This window comes from Biomphalaria glabrata, chromosome 3 (genome assembly GCF_947242115.1).
Source record: "Biomphalaria glabrata chromosome 3, xgBioGlab47.1, whole genome shotgun sequence".
In the NCBI taxonomy this organism is placed as follows: Eukaryota; Metazoa; Mollusca; class Gastropoda; family Planorbidae; genus Biomphalaria; species Biomphalaria glabrata.
This window is the reverse complement of record NC_074713.1, coordinates 46,106,081-46,125,211: the sequence shown is the minus strand read 5'-3', so window position 1 is coordinate 46,125,211 and position 19,131 is coordinate 46,106,081. Positions and strand designations below refer to the sequence as shown.

The window sequence follows — 19,131 nt, the reverse complement described above, 5'->3', positions numbered from 1 at the left end:
ATAATAACTAAACATTTACATTCGAAATAAAAGTTCAAGGACTTCCATGTGAGATGCCGTAAGAAGCAATGGACAGCCAACATGAACTAGGAACAGGGTTACTATTGCGTCAACATAGTTATCTTGTTTGCAATGAACATATCTACAGGATAAACACAAATATGTTCAAATGAACACATTTTGTATTCAGAATTAATTACATGTATATTTTGTTTTTAGTCTTTGTTTTTTAAACAGACTATTTCTTCGTTTTAACAATATTTGTTACCCGTGGGATCATACGTGCTTCATTTAATATAACACCGCATTCTTAAACGGAGATTTCAGTCTTGAGAAAGGTCTCTACAATGTTAGAAGCAGCTGATGAACAGAGGCACTGGATTGTACAGGGAATGGACTTCAGTCCATAATTCGCCAGGGCCATGGTGTGTGTGTGTGGGGGGGGGGGGGGAGGACTGAACCTCAGCATAATTTGGGAAATCGTGGAACCATTTGTACAGAATTAGTCACGATAAACTCTTAACAAAATAGTGAGAGGTTTTCTCTCGTGGGATAGAGAGTAATACATGGGTTCTCAGCCTATGGGTCGCGACCCCCTTGGGGGTCGATTGGTACTTTGGCAGGGGTCGCTTATGTCCAATCGAAAATATGGAATTTCTTTAGTTTATTCTAGCATGTAAAACTTGTCACATTAAGTTTTTTCCATTGAAATTTACTAAATATATTGTTATTCGAGGAAAATGCTGCAGATAACTGAATCAGAATTTGTTCGAACATATTGATTGTTCAGCAGATATATTTGTTTGCTTAAATTAATGCCGATTAATACATAACGTATCGTTACTTCTAGACCAGGGGTCGGCAACCTGCGGCTCGCGAGCCACATGCGGCTCTTAAGATGTTAAGCTGCGGCTCTTTAGTTCCAAACTCAAATATTATTTATTTTATAGAAAAAAAAATTGAACCATTTACTAAAATTAGGCACCGATTTAATCTCTCAGCCATTTGTACTTGATTTTCACCGCACCCCTCCCCATGTCTTCAAATGTAACATATTTGCAGGTGGAAGAACTAAAATTTCTTCTGCCTTATCAATGATATAGATACGTCTTGCGACATAAAAGACACGGCACAAGTTGGCTTTCTGTCAGGTACATGTCTTCCCAAGGATTGCTAGCGCTCTCGTGACAAACTAGAGGAGAAGATTTAGCGAATGCCATGCAAAAATGCCTTGAAGATAATAACATCGATTTAAATAAACTCGTTTCAATAGCAACTGATGGAGCCAGAAGTACGACAGAAAAAATAAAAGAGAATCTGCGAGTCTCCACGTATGTTTTACGTTTCATTGTCTACTCCAGCAAGAAGTCCTGGTCAGTAGCACTCTACCATCGTCAGTTTAAAGAATTCTTTAACGAAATGGAGACTCAATATTCCGACCTTCTTCTTCCCAATAAAGTGCGATGGCTTTCTCAGGTATGGTGTTGAAATTTCCAGGTTTGAGCTTGAATGAAATATACACATTCCCAAATGAGGATGGTATTAATCACCCCGAATTAGAGAACGACAAATGATTGCAATAATGTTACTTTATGATGGATATATCAGTAAATAAGATGAATCTAAAACTACAAGAAAATGAAAACCCAGCCGATGTTTTGGTAGAAGATAAGAGCGGTGGCTGAGCAGTAAAATGGTTGGCTTCCAAACCGGGGTCCCGAGTTCAAATCGTGGTGAAGACTGGGGAATTTTTATCTCTCTATATTTTTAGCGCTTCTAAATTCAACATCTTTAATAATTACCTGCCGTTAGTTGGGGAAAGTAAATGTGGTTGGTCGTTGTGCTGACACCCTCGTTAACCTTGGTTCATAGAAAGAGATGACCTCTACATCATCTGCCCTAAAGATCGCAAGGTCTGAAAGGGGAACTTTACTTAATCAGAGCGATAAATGACTTAATTTTCACTTTCTAAAGCAATATCGCGATAAAACCAGTGCAACTGTTGACAGGAATAAATTCATCACAGTTTTTTTTTTTAAATTACAGATGAATTTACTGAGAGATTTGAGCATTTCAAAACCATCAAAACCATTCTAGCATTCATAGTAAATACCCTCAACACAAATAGTAAAGAAATCCATATTGAGCCATTTGGAATTGATACTGAACTATAAAAAATAAAGCTTTCTGCAGTGGAGAATTTACAGATTTGAAAAGCAAGTTGGAAGAGTTGGAGGTCCAGAAATGTATGTACATAACGCAACAAAAGTGGACAGCTTTCTAAGAAATGCCACGAGATGAGGTACTTATATTCGACGGATGGAATCGTCTTCCAGATTGCTATAGTGAAGTGAAAAGGTTGGCAATTGGAGTATTAACTATATTCGGATCGACATATTCATGTAGGCCTAAGCAAGCGTTCTCTTGCATGAATAGCCAAGTAACAATGGAAAATTTAGAGTCGTGTTTGAAACTAAAAACAACAAGTTATGAGCCAAATGTAATCCAAACTTTTTACAACCAAAGCCATTGCTCCCATTGAATTTGTTTGCTCAATTGTTTTGTTATTGAAGTACAAGTTAGTGTTGTATGTAAATGTTTGTTCTTTTAATTTATTTACATTCATAATAAGTAATTATCTAATAATCCCATATATTTATATATAAATATATTTATATATTTTATCTAATTTGTTGTGAAAAACACTAGTCATATATAATTAAGTAGATATTTTTTTCATATGAATAAATAGATTCGTTTTTATTCATCAAAGAATTTTATTTTTCCGAGTACTATTTATGGTTGTCAAGAAAAAACTTTGTGGCTCTTTATAAACTTTGAAATTTAGTAAATTGTAATTTTTGGCTCTTCCGACTCAAAAGGTTGCCGACCCCTGTTCTAGACTACCGTCTGGTAATTAAAAAGTCTTATGAGGTATTCATCCTACTTTATTCAATTTAAATTATTATAGTACCAATAAGTCCACCTAAATATATTTTTGAAAAATCCGTAATATATGAACTAAACAGTGTACGTTTTAAAAAAGGTTGAATAAGGCATCCATAAATTTGAATTTTAATACGTAAACTTTGTTTAGAAATCCATAACACATTGAATGAGCTCCAAATGGTAGCAGGGGAGGAAAGCATGGGCTTCTCGTAGTGCTCTGGTAAGGTAGTGCCTCATATCTCCCCCATTCAGTTCATGTGACCCCTCAGTTGTCTCTCCGCAGCTATTGGACACACTTGTAAGACATGCACCACTGTTTCCTCTGCCTGCCCCATTAGCAAAAAAAAGGGGGGGGGGGTATGTCATTTGTAACAAAAATAATATTTACTTGTTTCCAACTGTATCTGCTCTCTATGAGGGAAATGACTTTGAACCTGGCAAACAGATAAAATGATTATTTCTGTGAAAGAACATTTGCGCATGTCTGTAGACAAATTTTCCTCCTACTTTCCAAATATACTCAACATCTCATTTGCAGTTGCCAGAAATCGATGAAAGTCAAAGGTAAAGATTTTTTAGGAGACATAAATTATTGAACAGTGAAACTATTCTCTTTACTTAGGCCTACACAATTCTGGATCAAGCATTTGCAGCCATATTTATGTTAGTCCCAGTTTCACCTTCTTCTTCCATTTGTATTAATATATTTATTTCTGGAAACAGCCTGTTGGTTATCAAATTTAAATACAGAAAATTGTCACGTGTGTGAAATGTGAATATGAAATACTAACGTAAATATAGATGCACGTCATAAAGAAATTATTTCATTTATTTGTAATTTCATATTTAGGAGAAATATATATTTCAAGAATATAATGACATATTGTACAGTGATTAAACATTAAGCTTTGGCAATGCAAATTAGATAGTCACATCAGGCCTCCAATTATAATTTAGTAACATCATACTTATAAACGAAAATAATTTAATGTTTGGGGTCGCGAATAAGTGAGGAATTGTAAAAAGGGGTATCCAAGCTTAAAAGGTTGAGAACCGCTGGAGTATTACATTGCGGACTTCAGTTGATCTGCAAGCCTAAGAGTGGCTACTGTGAACAGCATTCGACTTCCTGTTAGGGAAATACTAGTGGTACTACACTCTATAGTCACAAAACTGATATTCCAGGCGAGGGACTGAACATTCTATGGTACTTTTGAAATATCTACTTCCATTACCTTATACCTCAGACGCATTCAATGTTTATATTCTGAATGAATTTCTTACTTTTGTTGCACTAACAATCCACTGGTTACTTAAAAACAATTTCTCTTTAGCGTTCTCTTCCCGAAACAATCTTTAAAACCCACTTAGATTAAGCATTTGTATGTTTGACTATAACCATGCTGTGTTCCTGTTCTCTCCTCAGAAACTCGCTGGATCTCTGACCTCTCCTACCTGCGGTGGGGCTTCCAGGCGCTCTGTCTCATAGAGATAAAGAATCTGAAGTTCCAGTGCGACGAAAAGAGCCCCAGCTGTGTTAAAGACGGGAACGACGCCCTGCTCACTTACGCCCTCGAAGGCGGGGAGCTTTGGCAATGCGCCCTGGGCCTTGGTGGCACTATGATCTTCTTCCTGATCGTCATGTTTCTGGGCCTTCGGTTCGTCCCACAGAAGCCTCACAACGAGTAGAGACCCCACTTGCAGGAGAATACCAGTTGACCGCTGGTTGACCGCTGACCTGTTTGGGCAACAATCACATTGTTATACAAGCGTCCATCCTGCAGCCTGTTAACTACGAATCGACCAACTGCGCAAGCGAGGACACCTTGAAGCACAGGATTGCACAACTATTGGATCCAGCGGTCTTACCAAGCAACCTGTTTAAAACGATGTTATGACGACTGACGTCTGCACAGTCTGAACATCAACTAGACTATTTATAGACTTTATCTAAGGGACATGACAATATCTCGACTTAACGTAGTAATAGGTCTATATTTATGTCAATTATATGTTATTTATTAATTTAAGAGGATACTAATTGTTTTAACTTATTTTACCATTTCCTAATACTTCAATTGCAATTACACATTTTTAAAAAAGTTAACTTCCAATAAAATGAATGTTTGATTTACAATGTCACTAATGTGAAACGGGCTAATGGACAGGCCCTAACCAAAGAACACGAGACCACCACGGCACTGCTCTAGATTGACCATTCCTTAAATAGTAAAGAAAGGGGCGCTGCACGATTACCTCAAGGCAATGGCATAGCATCCATGGCGCAAATGATTTTAACTCTTTCTCTCCGTAATTATTTACCACATTCTGGTGGAATCAACGTTGGTATCGTCATTTAGGAGAGAAAGAGTTAATGAACCCGGGCCCACGACCATTAGGGATCGACAGCCTGTGACTTAACGGCCATGGCAAGTGAAGGTTTCATTGCGTTTCGGTCCTTGGCTCGTAAGCAATAGGGACCCTCTTTGCTGATTTCATCTACTTGCATTCGAGTAACTTTTGGTAAATATACAAACTACTCTATTTTTTTTTTTGTGTCTCACACTAAATTTGTCTTATTGGGGGAGGGCCACCATTATAGTTTTTCGACCCGGGTACCTTGCTACGCCACTACCTCGAGAGCGACCTACAAAAACAGGCTTGGGGTATAATGGAATTGACAAGGACTATGCTGAGAAGATAACGTCCAATTGACAACTCAAGAATTTTTAGTGAGTCCTTCACAAGTGACGTTCTTAATGATAATTATTGTAAGCAACGTAAAAGAAGGTATCAGTCTCTCTCTTGATATTGTGATAGGCTTTGCCCATTCTAGTTGTTGATGGCTGTCTGACTTCGATAGTTTATTCTGGAGGTGTCTGCGTTTCTTGTACTGGCGCATTAGATGCACTCGGCTAACAAGTAACAAGATCTACGCTTGTAACAAGTAGAAGAAGTACATACCGTTACTCAAGCTCAACTGAAGTTTAATACTAAAAATGCCACAGGGGCGTAGCTAGGAATTTTCCATCGATTCGGGGCCCGGGGGGGGGGGGCTTGACCTCTTTGGGGCCCCTGCATTTTGCGTAATATTTAATTTTTAATGTAAAAAAAATAATGGGGGGGGGCCCTCATTTGGGGGCCCGGGGGGCATTTTCAAATTATCCCCCTCCTCCCCCCATCCTTGCTACGCCACTGCGCAGTCGAGTCTCTGTCCGTAATATGAAGTTATCCTTTCGAAGTCCTAACACCAACTGACTATATTTACATTAGTAATCTAGAACACAACTAAGCCGTGACGTCACTACATGTCGCGTTCAAAGTCCGTCAGCTATGGTGCGTCTCTATACTGACTAAATGTCTAACAATACTAACTGTCTAACAATATCCTGCTAAGAGCGGCTGCTGACCGGAAATTGGGGGGATTTTGTTACGCGAACCGTCGCAGCACACTTATGATGCCAATCAAGGGACGGATGATAATGATCAAACAACTTCATTCGATATGCAACATTCCTGTCCCTTATTATCTTTATATTGTTACTGTTGTCCACTATGACTACACGTTCCCATCTCCCACTATATAACATGTTCATTACTTCATTATCCCGTCGGCCACTCAGGGCCGTCTTTAGGCCAATTGGACCGATTGCCCCAAATACGGCCCCGCGCCAGGCTGGGGCCCTGCAATTTACTTTTAGCTTACCTCTATCAGTAATAGATCTTGTCCCAAGCTTTTAAAGATGTAAAGGGTTAACATAGTCAGTGTACTATAGAGGTACATTTAATTTACTCGTATTGCTTTTGAGTTGCTTCTTAAGCAGATCTAATTAATAGTAATAGTTGTTACTGACAAATAAAATATAGAAGAGGGGTCACGCAAGCATCCATTAAATCCGGCCCCGCCTTCTTAAGGCAGACCCTGTGTCCACTATATAACATGTTTCATTACTTCAATATACCATCGTCCACTATAAAACACATAAAACATTTTGTTGATTAATTTAAAAGCCTGTCAATGAGATTTGCAATGTTTCTAATGTCAATATATGTGTGCAACTTGACATGTGTATCAAACAGTTAAACTGTGTATAATTTTTGTTATTAAACTGGACTAGTCTGTGATGTGTACATATTTTTATAAAGCTTTTATCAACTCACTTTGTCTGTCTGTCTGTATGGTAGAAAGTTTGTAAACATTATTTCTCCCACAACCAAACTCGGATTAAGCTGAAATTTCGCACAATTATTTCTTTTATCTGACAACACAAAAATCACAAACAAAAATTAACAAATTAATTAATTAACTTTTGGTAATTAATTATTTTGTTTGGTATCTTTAACATGGGAAAGAAATCGTACTTGACATGTTGTAATTTAAGTTGAATTAGTTCCCTTGAGGACTCTTGATCCCATAGGGAATTTTTTTTAATGCATTTTAAAAAAAGAATCATGTAAAAATTCACCAAGATACCCCCCTTCTTCCCTCCCCTGGTCCATTGAAGATTCAGCTTTTAATTCAAAAACAACTATTCCTTATTATTGATCAACTTTAATAGAATTTTTAGACGACTCCGTTTAAAACAACAAGTGTTATCCTATTAACTGGAAAAATATCGCTTGCCTGGCTCTCTTTGCTTACATAGCTACCATGACGTCACTTCCTTACATTGTCGCGTTATCAAATTTTGCTCTTTACAAAAACACCTTTTTTTTTTGTTATTGTTGTTTCTATATCATCGTCCCAATAAAAATTGGACAACACTCATCAATATTTTGAGAAAATTCACAAGCGCAGAAAAAAAAAAAGAAATAGGAGTTAAACCCTAATCTTGTTTAAAGCCCTCCCATTCATGCACTCGTCCACCTAATTACAAACATGTATTTATGAAAATAAAAAAAATAAAAAAAAGTATTTATTGCTACCGCAACTACTGAACGCCAAACATGAATTTTCAGAGGTCATGACTTTAGGTCACGTGATCAGAGAGAAATGAAGGGCATGGTTTGCTGAAAATTGAAACTAAAAAAAATAAATTAGAAGGATGTGGTTGGATGTGTTACTTTCCAGTTATGGTTTAGCGTTTAGAAATTTTCTTTGCATTAATTTGTGTCATGGACGTAGCCGGGGGGGGGGAGTAAGCCTCAACCCCCACCTCCCGAAATGAAATTCCTCCTGCCGGGGGATGTCGGAATTTACTTACTGATTTTTTGCTTTGATTTTTTTTTTAATTCAGATTTTAATACTAAACCATCAGTTGCCTCAGCACAGCCAAGGGGGGTTTGAGTTTAAAACCCCCTACCAGGGGGGCCTGCAGTTAAATCCCCCTCTTCTATAAAGCAAAACAAAAAAATGCAAACGACAATCCCCAAATTCTAAGAACACAGCTAAGGAAGATTTTGATTTTAAAACCCCCTCCAAATATAAGAAAAAACAAATTACAACCTCAAAATTCTATGAGCGTAGCCAAAGGGGCCTTGAGTTTAACCCCCTTCCTTTCAGCGGGGTTTGAAGCTAAAAACAAATGTTATGTTAAGAGGTTTCGCCACAGTTTTAAGTGAAACAGGAAACATATTTCTCCAGCTGTTTTTTCAGAAGTCACTTACGTGAGAAAGAAGCGGGCAGGGAAGGGAGAGGGTTTAGTCTTGAGTGAGTAACGGGCTTAGACTGAAAATAGTTGTGACACAAAAGCTATTGTTGAAGGTCCAGAGTCCAGCCTAAATTATTTGCAAATAATATTTGTTCATTGTTGTAGAATATATGGATTTACTGTATTTATTACTCCGGTGGTAAGTATGTGAACAGTAAATAATAAAATTAAAACATTCCTTTTTGAAATGTGAGTTTATAGGCTTATGAATATGTATTAGGTAGTTCTATAAACACAACATAATCCACATATAATCCTGAGTCAATATCAATCTTTAAAAAAAATTGCGACAATCTATTTTTTTATATCTTGAATAATGTGAAACTGAGTTTTTACAATTTGACACCGAGTCGAGTGTCAATAGCACAGCATGCCTCTAACTCAAAATCTAAATCTAATCTGGGACTTGGAATTAGCACGCGTGGCAATAGAACGATGTAATGGCTTTTGGTCACGTGACCAATGTTTGCAGAGTTTACGAGCCCTTCTCTGTTTGCCTTTATGAATGCAGACGATACGTGCTGTGACACCAAAAGTCTACATGTAGATCTAATGTCATGTACATAGAGGACTAAGGGACTTAATTTTATGAATCAAAATGAGCGACGTTGGAGACATGATTGGAGATTTTTTACGATACATCGCAGTGATCTCCTCTTTGTCTAGTTTTCCATTTCGAAGATTCGACTTTCATTATGTATGAAGGTGTTTCCCAAACTTTTTCCTTTAGTGGAACACTTTGTTTATTTTATTAGAGTGATTAATTCACGTGGTGGCCTACTAGTTAATTATTCAAGCAGTTCCTGAAACACCTATTAAGGCCTCGAGGAACAATAGGGTTCCGCGGAAATATAAAACTATAAAAGTATAGAGATTAAGTTCATTTTTAAGTGCGAATTTGCTAGGCGGCGTTGTTTCCAGGGGTCACTGGTTCGAGCCTCGGTCCCTTATTTCCGTCGCATTTCATTCACTAGTTTCCATCATTTAAAAACTTGGTTCCTGGTGCTGCTGTTCATTTAATGTTCAATATGTATGTATCAGGGTTCCGCGGAACATTGTTTTGGAAACATTAATTAAAGCAATAAAATACAGTGAGACAGAAAGCATTGAAAGTGGTGTGGAGAGGGTGGGGAGTGGGTCTATAAAAATGAACCTTAAAGAAGAAAGGAAGAGAATGAAAAAAAAGTAATAATGGGAAAGTTTTTGAAATAAAGTGACAAATAAATGATGTCAAAAAACTTCATTTTAAAGGATCACTGTTGCCAAATTATATACTTACTTTCTCAAAGATTCAAATAGTTGATATAGATTATAGAGTCTATATTACAGACACTTGCGTTAATAGACACGCTGGTCGATGTGGGAAGTTTATTTTTAATTTGATTGTCCTTAGGCTTACTCGATTTTATTAGGGGGGGGGGGGGGGGGGGGAGGGGGGGACCAAATCCCAAATTTGAAAATCTATGCTTATAATTGCAATGTCTTCTATTCCAAAGATGAAGGATGAGTGTAGTGTTTCACAAGACTACGCAAACCCAATAACAACCTGCATATTTTTCCTGCATCTCATGCAGACAGAGCCGTTGTCCTCTGGCGGCCTATTTAAGTTTTCTTTCCGTCTTCTGCGCATGTTTTCAATAATGGCAACTGTTTGTCCCCCAGCCTCTGTGTGAGCTCAGAATCTGTCTATTTCAGAGGCCATCTGCTGCCAGCTACTTTCCTATATGCTAGTGAGGGCGAAATGGCGCCTCTGTTACGCCGTCCTCCTCTAAGCTCACCAAAGAAAAACGCCTTTGGCATGAGGTCGTCTCCCATGCTGAATGTGTCCGGCCCAGCGCAGCTGTCGAATGGTAATTAGTGATTCTATGCTGTCCACACCGGCCTCCAGCAGAACATAGTTATTTGTATTGTGGTCTTGTCAGCGTAAGCCCATCATGAGGCGAAGGCACCTTTGACGGAAGCGTTCGAGGAGCCTTAAATGCCTTCAATAAGAGCACCCAGGTCTCAGAGCCATACAAGAGTGTACTGAGAACCAATGCTTGATAAACATTGATTTGTGTTGCTAGGTGAAGAGAATTATTCCGCCATACTCTCAGTCTGAGGCGACCAAAGCGCCATCGGCCTTTGCGAGACTGTCTTATTCTCTGTCAGTGACGCATCGTTGGACACTGTGCTGCCTAGGCTTATAACTGAATTAGAATTTACTAGATGTAATATTAATAAAGACCAAACATTTTATACTCGTGCATGCTATCCACATCTTCCAAGCCCTTGCAAAATTGAAGCGGTGTCTATTTTATTTTATTTAAACTCCTTTCGAGCTCGCTCCCCAACGAGCCCAAGCTACATTCTGCTCTCACAGACCAATATAGTATATACACAGGTCTGTGGCTTCACTCTATGTTCAAAACTAAGACAGCCTTTATTAATTTTTGTCTAGTGTTTGCCTGGTGCCTTGGGTCTACAGTGTGTCTGTTAACAGCGCTTTGTAATTATTATTATTATTGCTAGTATTACTATGAAATATCATTGCGTTACATTTTAATGTTAAAACCTGAATCTTACTAGACCTAGCTGCCTACTGATTAGGTCCGATATCGATATATTTAATTAATTTAATTTGAAAATATATTCGGCTTTGTGTGAAACTCATTTTCAAATGAATATTTGTATCCATGGCCATGGTTTGCAGAACGCCACTGATGTCCGTAATAAAATATATTGAAACAAAATACAGAAAGACTTAATACTACGTTGTTACTGAGTTATGTGTGTGTGGGGGGTGTTTCTATGGTGACCGTGGGAAGAGATTAGCGATTGGTTGTGATTGATGCAAGGTAAGTGACAGTGTTAGCGGTCTTAGGTAGGACAGACAACTCCGGAACACCAGACTGAAAAGGCATTGCAGTGAGATTTTGTTCAGAATAACATGACTAAAGTCTACTATATTGCATTTCATCTCAAGTTGATTTTGTCTCTATTGTAATACAAGGTATATAGATAAGTCTATAATACTGTTTGCAAAAGAAATTAAAAGTTATTTCAAGTTGTAGCCTACGAGTTAAGATGTAATAAACCTACAGCGGTTTAGTTGCCTACCAGCACTTTGGTGCTAAAAGTCAACGACCGTTATCAACATACATCAACCCTTGTATTAGTACTCATTAGTAGTCTACCTGTGGGAGGTGGTGATATTCTCTAATTATAGGCTTGACAGTTTTCTCACACTAATTTTGATAAATTTCAGAAAGGGTATAAAACTACAAATCACCTCACTTGTCATCAAGTTACATACAGCTTGATTTGGACAACACAAGAATATTGTGTACATGTCCTTGAATCATTTTGAGTGTAATGAAATAACATTTGGTGTCTCCTCTTCGCGCCATTTTCTCTAAACTTGTATTGAAGTGCACAAAAGATAACAACTGAGGTCATCAGGAGTGGTGCAAGCCATACTATCTCCCTTTGTTGACATTCGTTGCTGTAGCAACGGTAAATATACCAGTACAAAGTTCATAACATTTAGATAACTGAAGAAAAACAAAAACACGATCATTTTGTTCTTTTAAAACGAATTTATTGACACAAATTACAAACAAAAACATTTTAAAAACGGTTTAAAGCGCCATGATGATTCTAAAAATAAATACATTAAAATTTTATAAAAACAAATATTTACATTGAGTGACTAAGTGTATAATACAATAAAAACATTCTCGTGTTTAAAAATGTTAATTTACAAATTTACATGAAACTTCTACGGAATGGTCTTTCGTGACGGGCAGACCTCTGGCTGCCTGAATATGTGGAGTAGCTTCTGGATCTGTCGAAGCGTCCCGGGTGTTGGCGTCTGAACCCTCGAGCGCTGTGGGTAGACATTCTTTTCCCGTTCAAGATAGTTATTGGATTCCTTGGGCTGTTATGGAAACCCTCTTGTGTTTCCGTATAGGTGAGTGGTATTGAATCATGGGGAAAATCTCTGCCAGTGTTCTCATTGATCAGATTTGACGCAATGCGATATGGCGCGGCAGACGAATCGTAAGCCTGTATTTGATTGGGGATGGGCGCGAAATTAGATCGCCTTTGAAACAGATGCAGTGCTTCAAGGTTTATGAAGAGCAGCTCTCTCAGGTCGGTGTCTGTCATGTTGGGGACGTCTCTGTCCAGGTTGTCCAGAAAACCCAGCAGCGTTTGGATGGTACGAATATCTGACTTGTCTTGATCTGTCAGCGCAACATTATTGGACCAAAGTTTGTCCACGCTGCTGGTCCGCAGGAAGCGAACGAGCTTATCTGCTGTCATGCGCAGCATGGCATTCGTTGCTGGATCCGTTCGTGGCTCTCCTTGAGACCGACTTCGGTTGTTGTCGGGGAATAAGAAACATTCTCTCGTGTCTCTTGGCGTGTGTCCGTGGTTTCGAAAGTAAGATGAGTCAGCAGTGAGATAAGGCAGGGCATTATGACGCCCATAAGATTGAAAGTTTGGTACGGATTGGGCTGCCTGGGATTTAATTTCATTGTGAAAATTATCAGAAGCAAATCTGTGTGGCTCGAAATGTGGATTCACTCCCTTCGAATTGCAGTCCAGAACATCAACACCTGTATTAGTACTATGCAAACCAGACGTGGCTTGTGATGGCTGGGGCACAAACAAGTGTGCATTGTGGTTTAACTGCGGTGTTTGATCTGTTGGTATGGCCTGAAGATGTGCAGAAGACCACATACCAATTTGGGATGTACTCATTGTTGGCAATGTTGGCGTCTGCATGTTCAATTGTGAAGACGGCCCCACGTACAGGACATGAGCTTGGGGCCCGAATCCTGTTGAATACGTTTCGGGATCATTTAATAGCATTCCTGTCGGAGAAAATGCAGTGCTTGCTGCAGGAACTATTTTAACTTGCGCAGGCTGCACTAAGGATTGCAGCGTAGGATCAGCTGTCATGGGCATATTACAGCTGGTAGTATCTGTTACACTAAAGACTTGACCAAACTGTGGAACCAATGGAGTCTGCTCGTGAACGGAATGCCACATAGTGTTATGGAATTGTTCGGGTGTGAAGGCATAAAATGATGAATCTACTGAACTGCTTTTCTGTAAATGTGAAAACTTGACACACTCCGGGTATGGGGCTAAACTAGCAGCGTTGAAAAATGATTGTCCAGCATCAACAACTATGCTCTGAGTTGGCATCTCTGAAAACTCTGAACACGATTCATTATTGTAAACGTTTCCATATTGAGAGTGCTGGTTAGCATAGTCAGATGTGCTAAGATTAGATGGTGTAAATGTGTGCTGCATAGTGCTCTCAATCATACTGTTAGGTTCGAGTCTCAAACGAGGCTCTGATACAACAGTGTCTCTAAGGGAGCTCGATTCACTCACATTCTTAACTTCAACTAAATATTCATTTCTCGAGGCGGCACTTAGTAAGGTCCTATCCGATACATTGCTTTTAGCCATTGCGGACGTTTCCGGACGAAAGTACATAACGCCTCGGCTACTTGACATGAAGAAACTATTACCAAAACCATCTTTCAACTTAGGTGAAAACTCCCCCGCTGAAGGATTAAGGTTGGAGGCTATTGTGGAAATATTCTTTGGTTTTAGGTTCATCGGTAACGACATATTCTGTGCTCTTTCCATTTCTTCTTGTATTTCAGAATTGATGGCGGATAAAGAGTCTGATGAATGCGTTGATTCACTAGGCATCACCCTTGAAGATTCCTCGATAACGTTGGGTGAATTGGATTGTGGGATTTCCTTAGTGCAACCATTCTGCTCAGTAATGCTATTCAAAGGAGACTTGTTTTGAGATTGATCAGTAATGTTTTCTAGCTGATCCTGCGAGTCGGGTGCACAATCGTGCACTGGAGTGCTTCTATTTAGACTATCAGTCGTGTCGATAGTATGCCTATTGCTGGCAATTACATCACAGTTTAGACTTGTGTTATCCTCCCCCGGAGATAAAGTACCTACAGCACCTGATACTTCAATGCTCAAACTTGACTCTTCACATGTTTGACCTTCGACCTTTGAACTTAAAATCTGATCGTTTAAAGAAGTGCATTCCTTGTTCGGTTTTTCCAAACTTGATATAACTGTTGGAGAAAGATCATTTTGGTTCAAGTCTTTCGAGGTAGCTTGAGCTGTCTGAACCTGATTTATATCTGCATCCCTTTTAGCACTCTCTGGTGAATGGTCAATAAGAATGTCTTTGCCCGAGTTAGTTTTCAGATGAAAGTCTTGTTTCTGATGTTTTAATGGAGATTGCTTTAAGTCTGTTTTCGACATTGGAACCCGTGTTTGGTTGCTGTTAGAATTTCGCTCTGTCTGATTAGAATGCCGTCTACTTATTCTTTGTGACCTCTCAGGAGACTTGAGTAACGGGGATTTCTGGAAATACCCTGGCATCAGGTTTTCAACATATTTATGCGAAGTCTTAAAATTGTGTTCAAATTTAGAATTCATGTTTCTAGTATCTATTTTTCTTGACATTTGGGTGACATTTTTGTCAGAGTCCATAAAATGTCTTCTCAGATCCAATCCTTGTGCTTGAAGGTCTTGGTCTCTGGATCTGTTCTTCATATTAGGTTGAGAGATGGGTGAGCCTGTAGACAAAATTAGTGGCCGGTTGACTTCTAGAAGAGGCTTAGGTTTGGGAATTTCCGTTGCTCCGGGACCATCATCAAAGTTTCCCAAAGGATTTAGATCCAGAGTTCTGAAAGCCTTCGCCTTAGTTTGTTGTTCTTTAAGGTGGTGTTGGCCGCCTGCCGTGACCTTCGATGAGAACCTGTCGGTGTCTCTGGCGTTATTTGCAACGATCACAATTTCTTTGTCAACATTAGTTGAGACTCTTTCTCCTGTCATGCGGCCCTCCACAGCAGCTGCGTTGACTGCTTGAAATGTTTTGTCATTGTTCAGGGATAATCTAGTTTTGAATTTTGCATTTCTCTGAAAGAATAAAATAAATTTGAATTAATATAAAATCGTTTTAAACATCTGGCGCGGTGGCTGAGTGGTTAAGCGCTCTGCTTCTCAACCTGAGGTCCTGGGTTCGAATCTCGGTGAAGGCTGGGATATTGAATTTTGGGATTTTTAGGGCTTCCCTAGTCTACCCAACTCTAATGGGTACCTGACTTTAGTTGGGGAAAGTAAAGGCGGTTGGTCGTTGTGCTGGCCACATGACACCCTGCTCGTTAACCGTTTGTCAGAAACAGATGACCTTAACATCATCTGCCCCATAGATCGTAAAGTCTGAGAGGGAAACTTTACTTTTTTTTTTTAATTGAATTGAACAAAATTTGGTTGACCCAAAACAGTATTTTGAAACCTTATAACAGATGGGCCTATAGGTCGTGAAGAAGGTTTTACCTAATAACTTTATGAAACCAACTTTAGGTCTAAAATTGGCTTCAATTTTCATAATTTTAACAGAGACGCCAGTGGCTTAGCTAGGGTGGGGTTAGGAGGGAGGAGAATTTGAAAATCCCCGGGCCCCCAAATTATTTTTAAATTAAATATTACGCAAAATGCAGCGGCCCCCAAACGATAGAAAATTCATAGCTACGCCCCTGAGAGACGTATTGCATTTTGTAAACTAGATTAGCACCAATTTATGAGTAGCTTGAATCATTGTATCAAAGTCAACTGCTGGACATGGAAACTGAACAAATGGACTTATGACCTTGGATGTCGAGACATTTTAGTTGTTACGAATGGGTGAACACCACATTATCAGGCAAAACACCAGATCTAACAATGGTCATGGAAATGTATACATAAAGTGTTCTACACTCACCTGTCGCCTTGATCTTAATGGCTCTCGCAGAATTTGCGACATTTCTGATAACAAAAAAAAAATATACAACTTATTCCTTATATTTTCAAATAAATGTTACAATTTAATCCTAATCTTAATTATAAAGATTACTTCAAAAGACAATTACGCACTACACTTTATCACGTGTTAATCTAGCCATGTTAATTAGAGACTTAAAATTTACAAGGCCGTTGGTTTTATTGGCTGATTCAGGCAAGCCTCTCCATGCTCTAATGGCACAAGGGAAGAATGCGCACTGTACGAATTAGTCCTAGCATGTGGAATAAGAAATGTGCCTTTATCTTTGTGTCTTTATAAGTATTTTATTAGGCTGGGTTTTTTTTTTATTCAGTGTTTCATGTATGGGAGTTTGCTTGAGAAATATTACTTTAGAAACATTAAAACGTGATTAAACTACCATCTTCAGACCTACGTTACATGATAAATTATGTTCAAATAAACTTGAACATTTTAAGACTTATGCTTACCAAAAATTCTACATAGAAAATATATTTAAATTGGGACACTTACATTGCTGTATGCTATATTGCTATGCATTTCAAATTTCTACGGGTAATTATGCCAGAATTAACACAACAGAAACTGTATTAGTATATAGATGGAAGAGTGACAAAACAAAGTGGCCTTTTCAAAGGGGACAAATGGGTTATGAGGTTTTTAAGGAGATTTTACATTGCAGCAACGAACTAGGCCTGAGATAGAAAGACATCTCAGAGCCTTTACCAGATAATAGTTTTAAACTACTTAAAACTTCCAAGGTAGGCCTATAACCTAGGCTCCTTAGTTCCATTCCATTCATATAGACGCGACTAGATCTTTAAAACAAAAAGAAAATCCATCCTTATGATTAAGCTGAAGTCTACTCAGTAACACTGCGGTTTTTAAACCATAAAACTATATCGAGAGATTAACTTTAACGAAAGAATAATTCAATCAAAACTTGGTTTAATGCAACGATTTAAGTAGCCGTATATTTTGTATCATCACCCTCGAATTAATTTCAAAATAAATTTTCTACACATTTGGTCTAAGATTGTGGCACCTTGTAATTGAAAATAACTTGTTAGAAGCTTTGGAACTAAAAGCGATGATCAAACTGAATGCTCAGTAATTTAGGGAACTGTTAGAGCTAATGCACACAATCAATGAACTCGAGCTAGTTTGTGCATCTCAGAAGAAGACACAGTTGTAGCCCACTTTGTTTTCTTTAATCAATGACTCAATGTTATTGCAGCTAAATCATTAATTCTGAAACTTACCTTTAGCCTATTAGAAGACTAATTATTACAGCTCTGTTTTGTTGCCAATAGCAGTATTTGTCAGTCAGACGATCAAAATAGGAAACACACACTTCAAGTTTGATTGGGTAGAAAGACACTTTTGGACAAGTGTACTACTGGCTTGAAACACACAATGAACCGAGTTCACTAGAAAACGATGCCACCAATGTTGTTGTTGTTTTTTAAATAGAAACGTAACAACAAGAAGAATAAAGGGGGCGGTGGGGGGTGGGGAGCGATAGACAGATCTACACACATTCCTTAAATCGAGTTAACACGCTTGTATTTTGTACTGATATTACAATATCGTTAAAAGTAGGCCTATATGGATCCCCCCCCCCCCACCCCTACAAATAAATAAATTGGATAACGCGTAAATAGAATATTCTCTCTCTCTGCCAACATCTAGGTTGTGGACTGCACTTAGCGGCGTGAGTGTGTGCGTCTGAGTGTATGTCTCAATATGTATAAAACTGTGTCTGTATGTCTGTATGTCTATGGATATGAATATCCAGAATTAGGCTAATATAAGTTAAGAATATCAAAGATGGTGGTAGCACTGTATATGTGTTACTGCGTTTAGTTACCGACGAAGTCTAACCTGTTTCGTCTTTGTGAGCTTACTAATAAGTCCCATTTGAGAATAAGTCCCATTTGAAGATTTATTGCTACAGCGATACAATTAGCTAAGGCTATAGACTGTGCACTTATACGGAAGAGATTAAAAACATTCTTAACTATTTGTCAGGAGAATATCGCTGAAGCCAGTGTTACCCTTACAGAATGCATGTGCTCAGATTTGGTGATTAGCGCAGAACCGTGTGATTGTCAAAAGAGTTGAGCCGAAGGCTATTCAAACTCAAGGCGTGTAAGCCTGCTTAGACAAACCGTTCTGTCTGGAAGAGGTCCAAGTCAATACCTATGTAAAACATTGCTATTTCTGAAATCTGGCACTGCGGGCGCATGGACAAGAATCAATGGCCAAAGGCCGAGTACACCGGGAATCTCCGCCATTTTCCTATGTTGTACAAAGCTAACCGTGTAGGACTTGCCATTAATGTAACGGTCTCTTGAGGAACGGCGCATGGATTATCGACAAGGACGTGGAAGCTCTTTTAACTCCGCATTCCCTTGGACACTCCCACATGAGTTTTGTTTTGCTATTCATTTACCCTAATCACTTCCTCTAGCGATCGTTTCCACCCGAGTGCCACGTTGAGGCAGAATAGCGTACTCGGGAGCGCAGAACCTCAAAGATGAGTTAGCCACAAGATGCCAGGCGAAAAATGGTGAAGATTCTGTATTAACACACAAGAAAGATCTAAGGATAGAAATTTATTCTTCTTGGACGGGATAGTTCAAGAAATAATCACCTGATAGGAGCAATACCATCATGTGGTAGGTA

At 38.7% G+C, this 19,131-nt stretch overlaps 2 protein-coding genes across 2 annotated transcripts in view; one reads left to right on the top strand and one right to left on the bottom strand.

The window, feature by feature from the left end:
• LOC106066987 (ATP-binding cassette sub-family G member 8-like) overlaps positions 1–7,109 on the top strand; it is a 38,916-nt gene extending 31,807 nt beyond the window's left edge. The window contains exon 14 of the mRNA XM_056022323.1: positions 4,376–7,109. Within this exon, the coding sequence (XP_055878298.1) occupies positions 4,376–4,638 (263 nt within the window). The 3' untranslated portion in view covers positions 4,639–7,109. The remainder of the gene's footprint in view (positions 1–4,375) is intronic.
• Positions 7,110–12,171: 5,062 nt separating this feature from the next.
• LOC106061130 (uncharacterized) lies at positions 12,172–17,853 on the bottom strand. The gene is made up of 3 exons (XM_013219201.2): positions 17,706–17,853; positions 16,405–16,448; positions 12,172–15,557 (listed from the first exon to the last, which is right to left on the bottom strand). Exons 2-3 carry the CDS (start codon positions 16,444–16,446, stop codon positions 12,348–12,350), a joined length of 3,252 nt encoding a protein of 1,083 aa, XP_013074655.2. The 5' UTR covers positions 16,447–16,448; positions 17,706–17,853; the 3' UTR covers positions 12,172–12,347.
• Positions 17,854–19,131: the final 1,278 nt, after the last annotated feature.

Excerpts from the sequence above, each read along its gene's own strand:
- LOC106061130 (XM_013219201.2), bottom strand. The coding sequence starts at position 16,446 with ATGTCGCAAATTCTGCGAGAGCCATTAAGATCAAGGCGACAG. Across the intron at positions 15,558-16,404 it reads CATTAAGATCAAGGCGACAG|AGAAATGCAAAATTCAAAAC; the intron begins GTGAGTGTAGAA and ends TTATTCTTTCAG.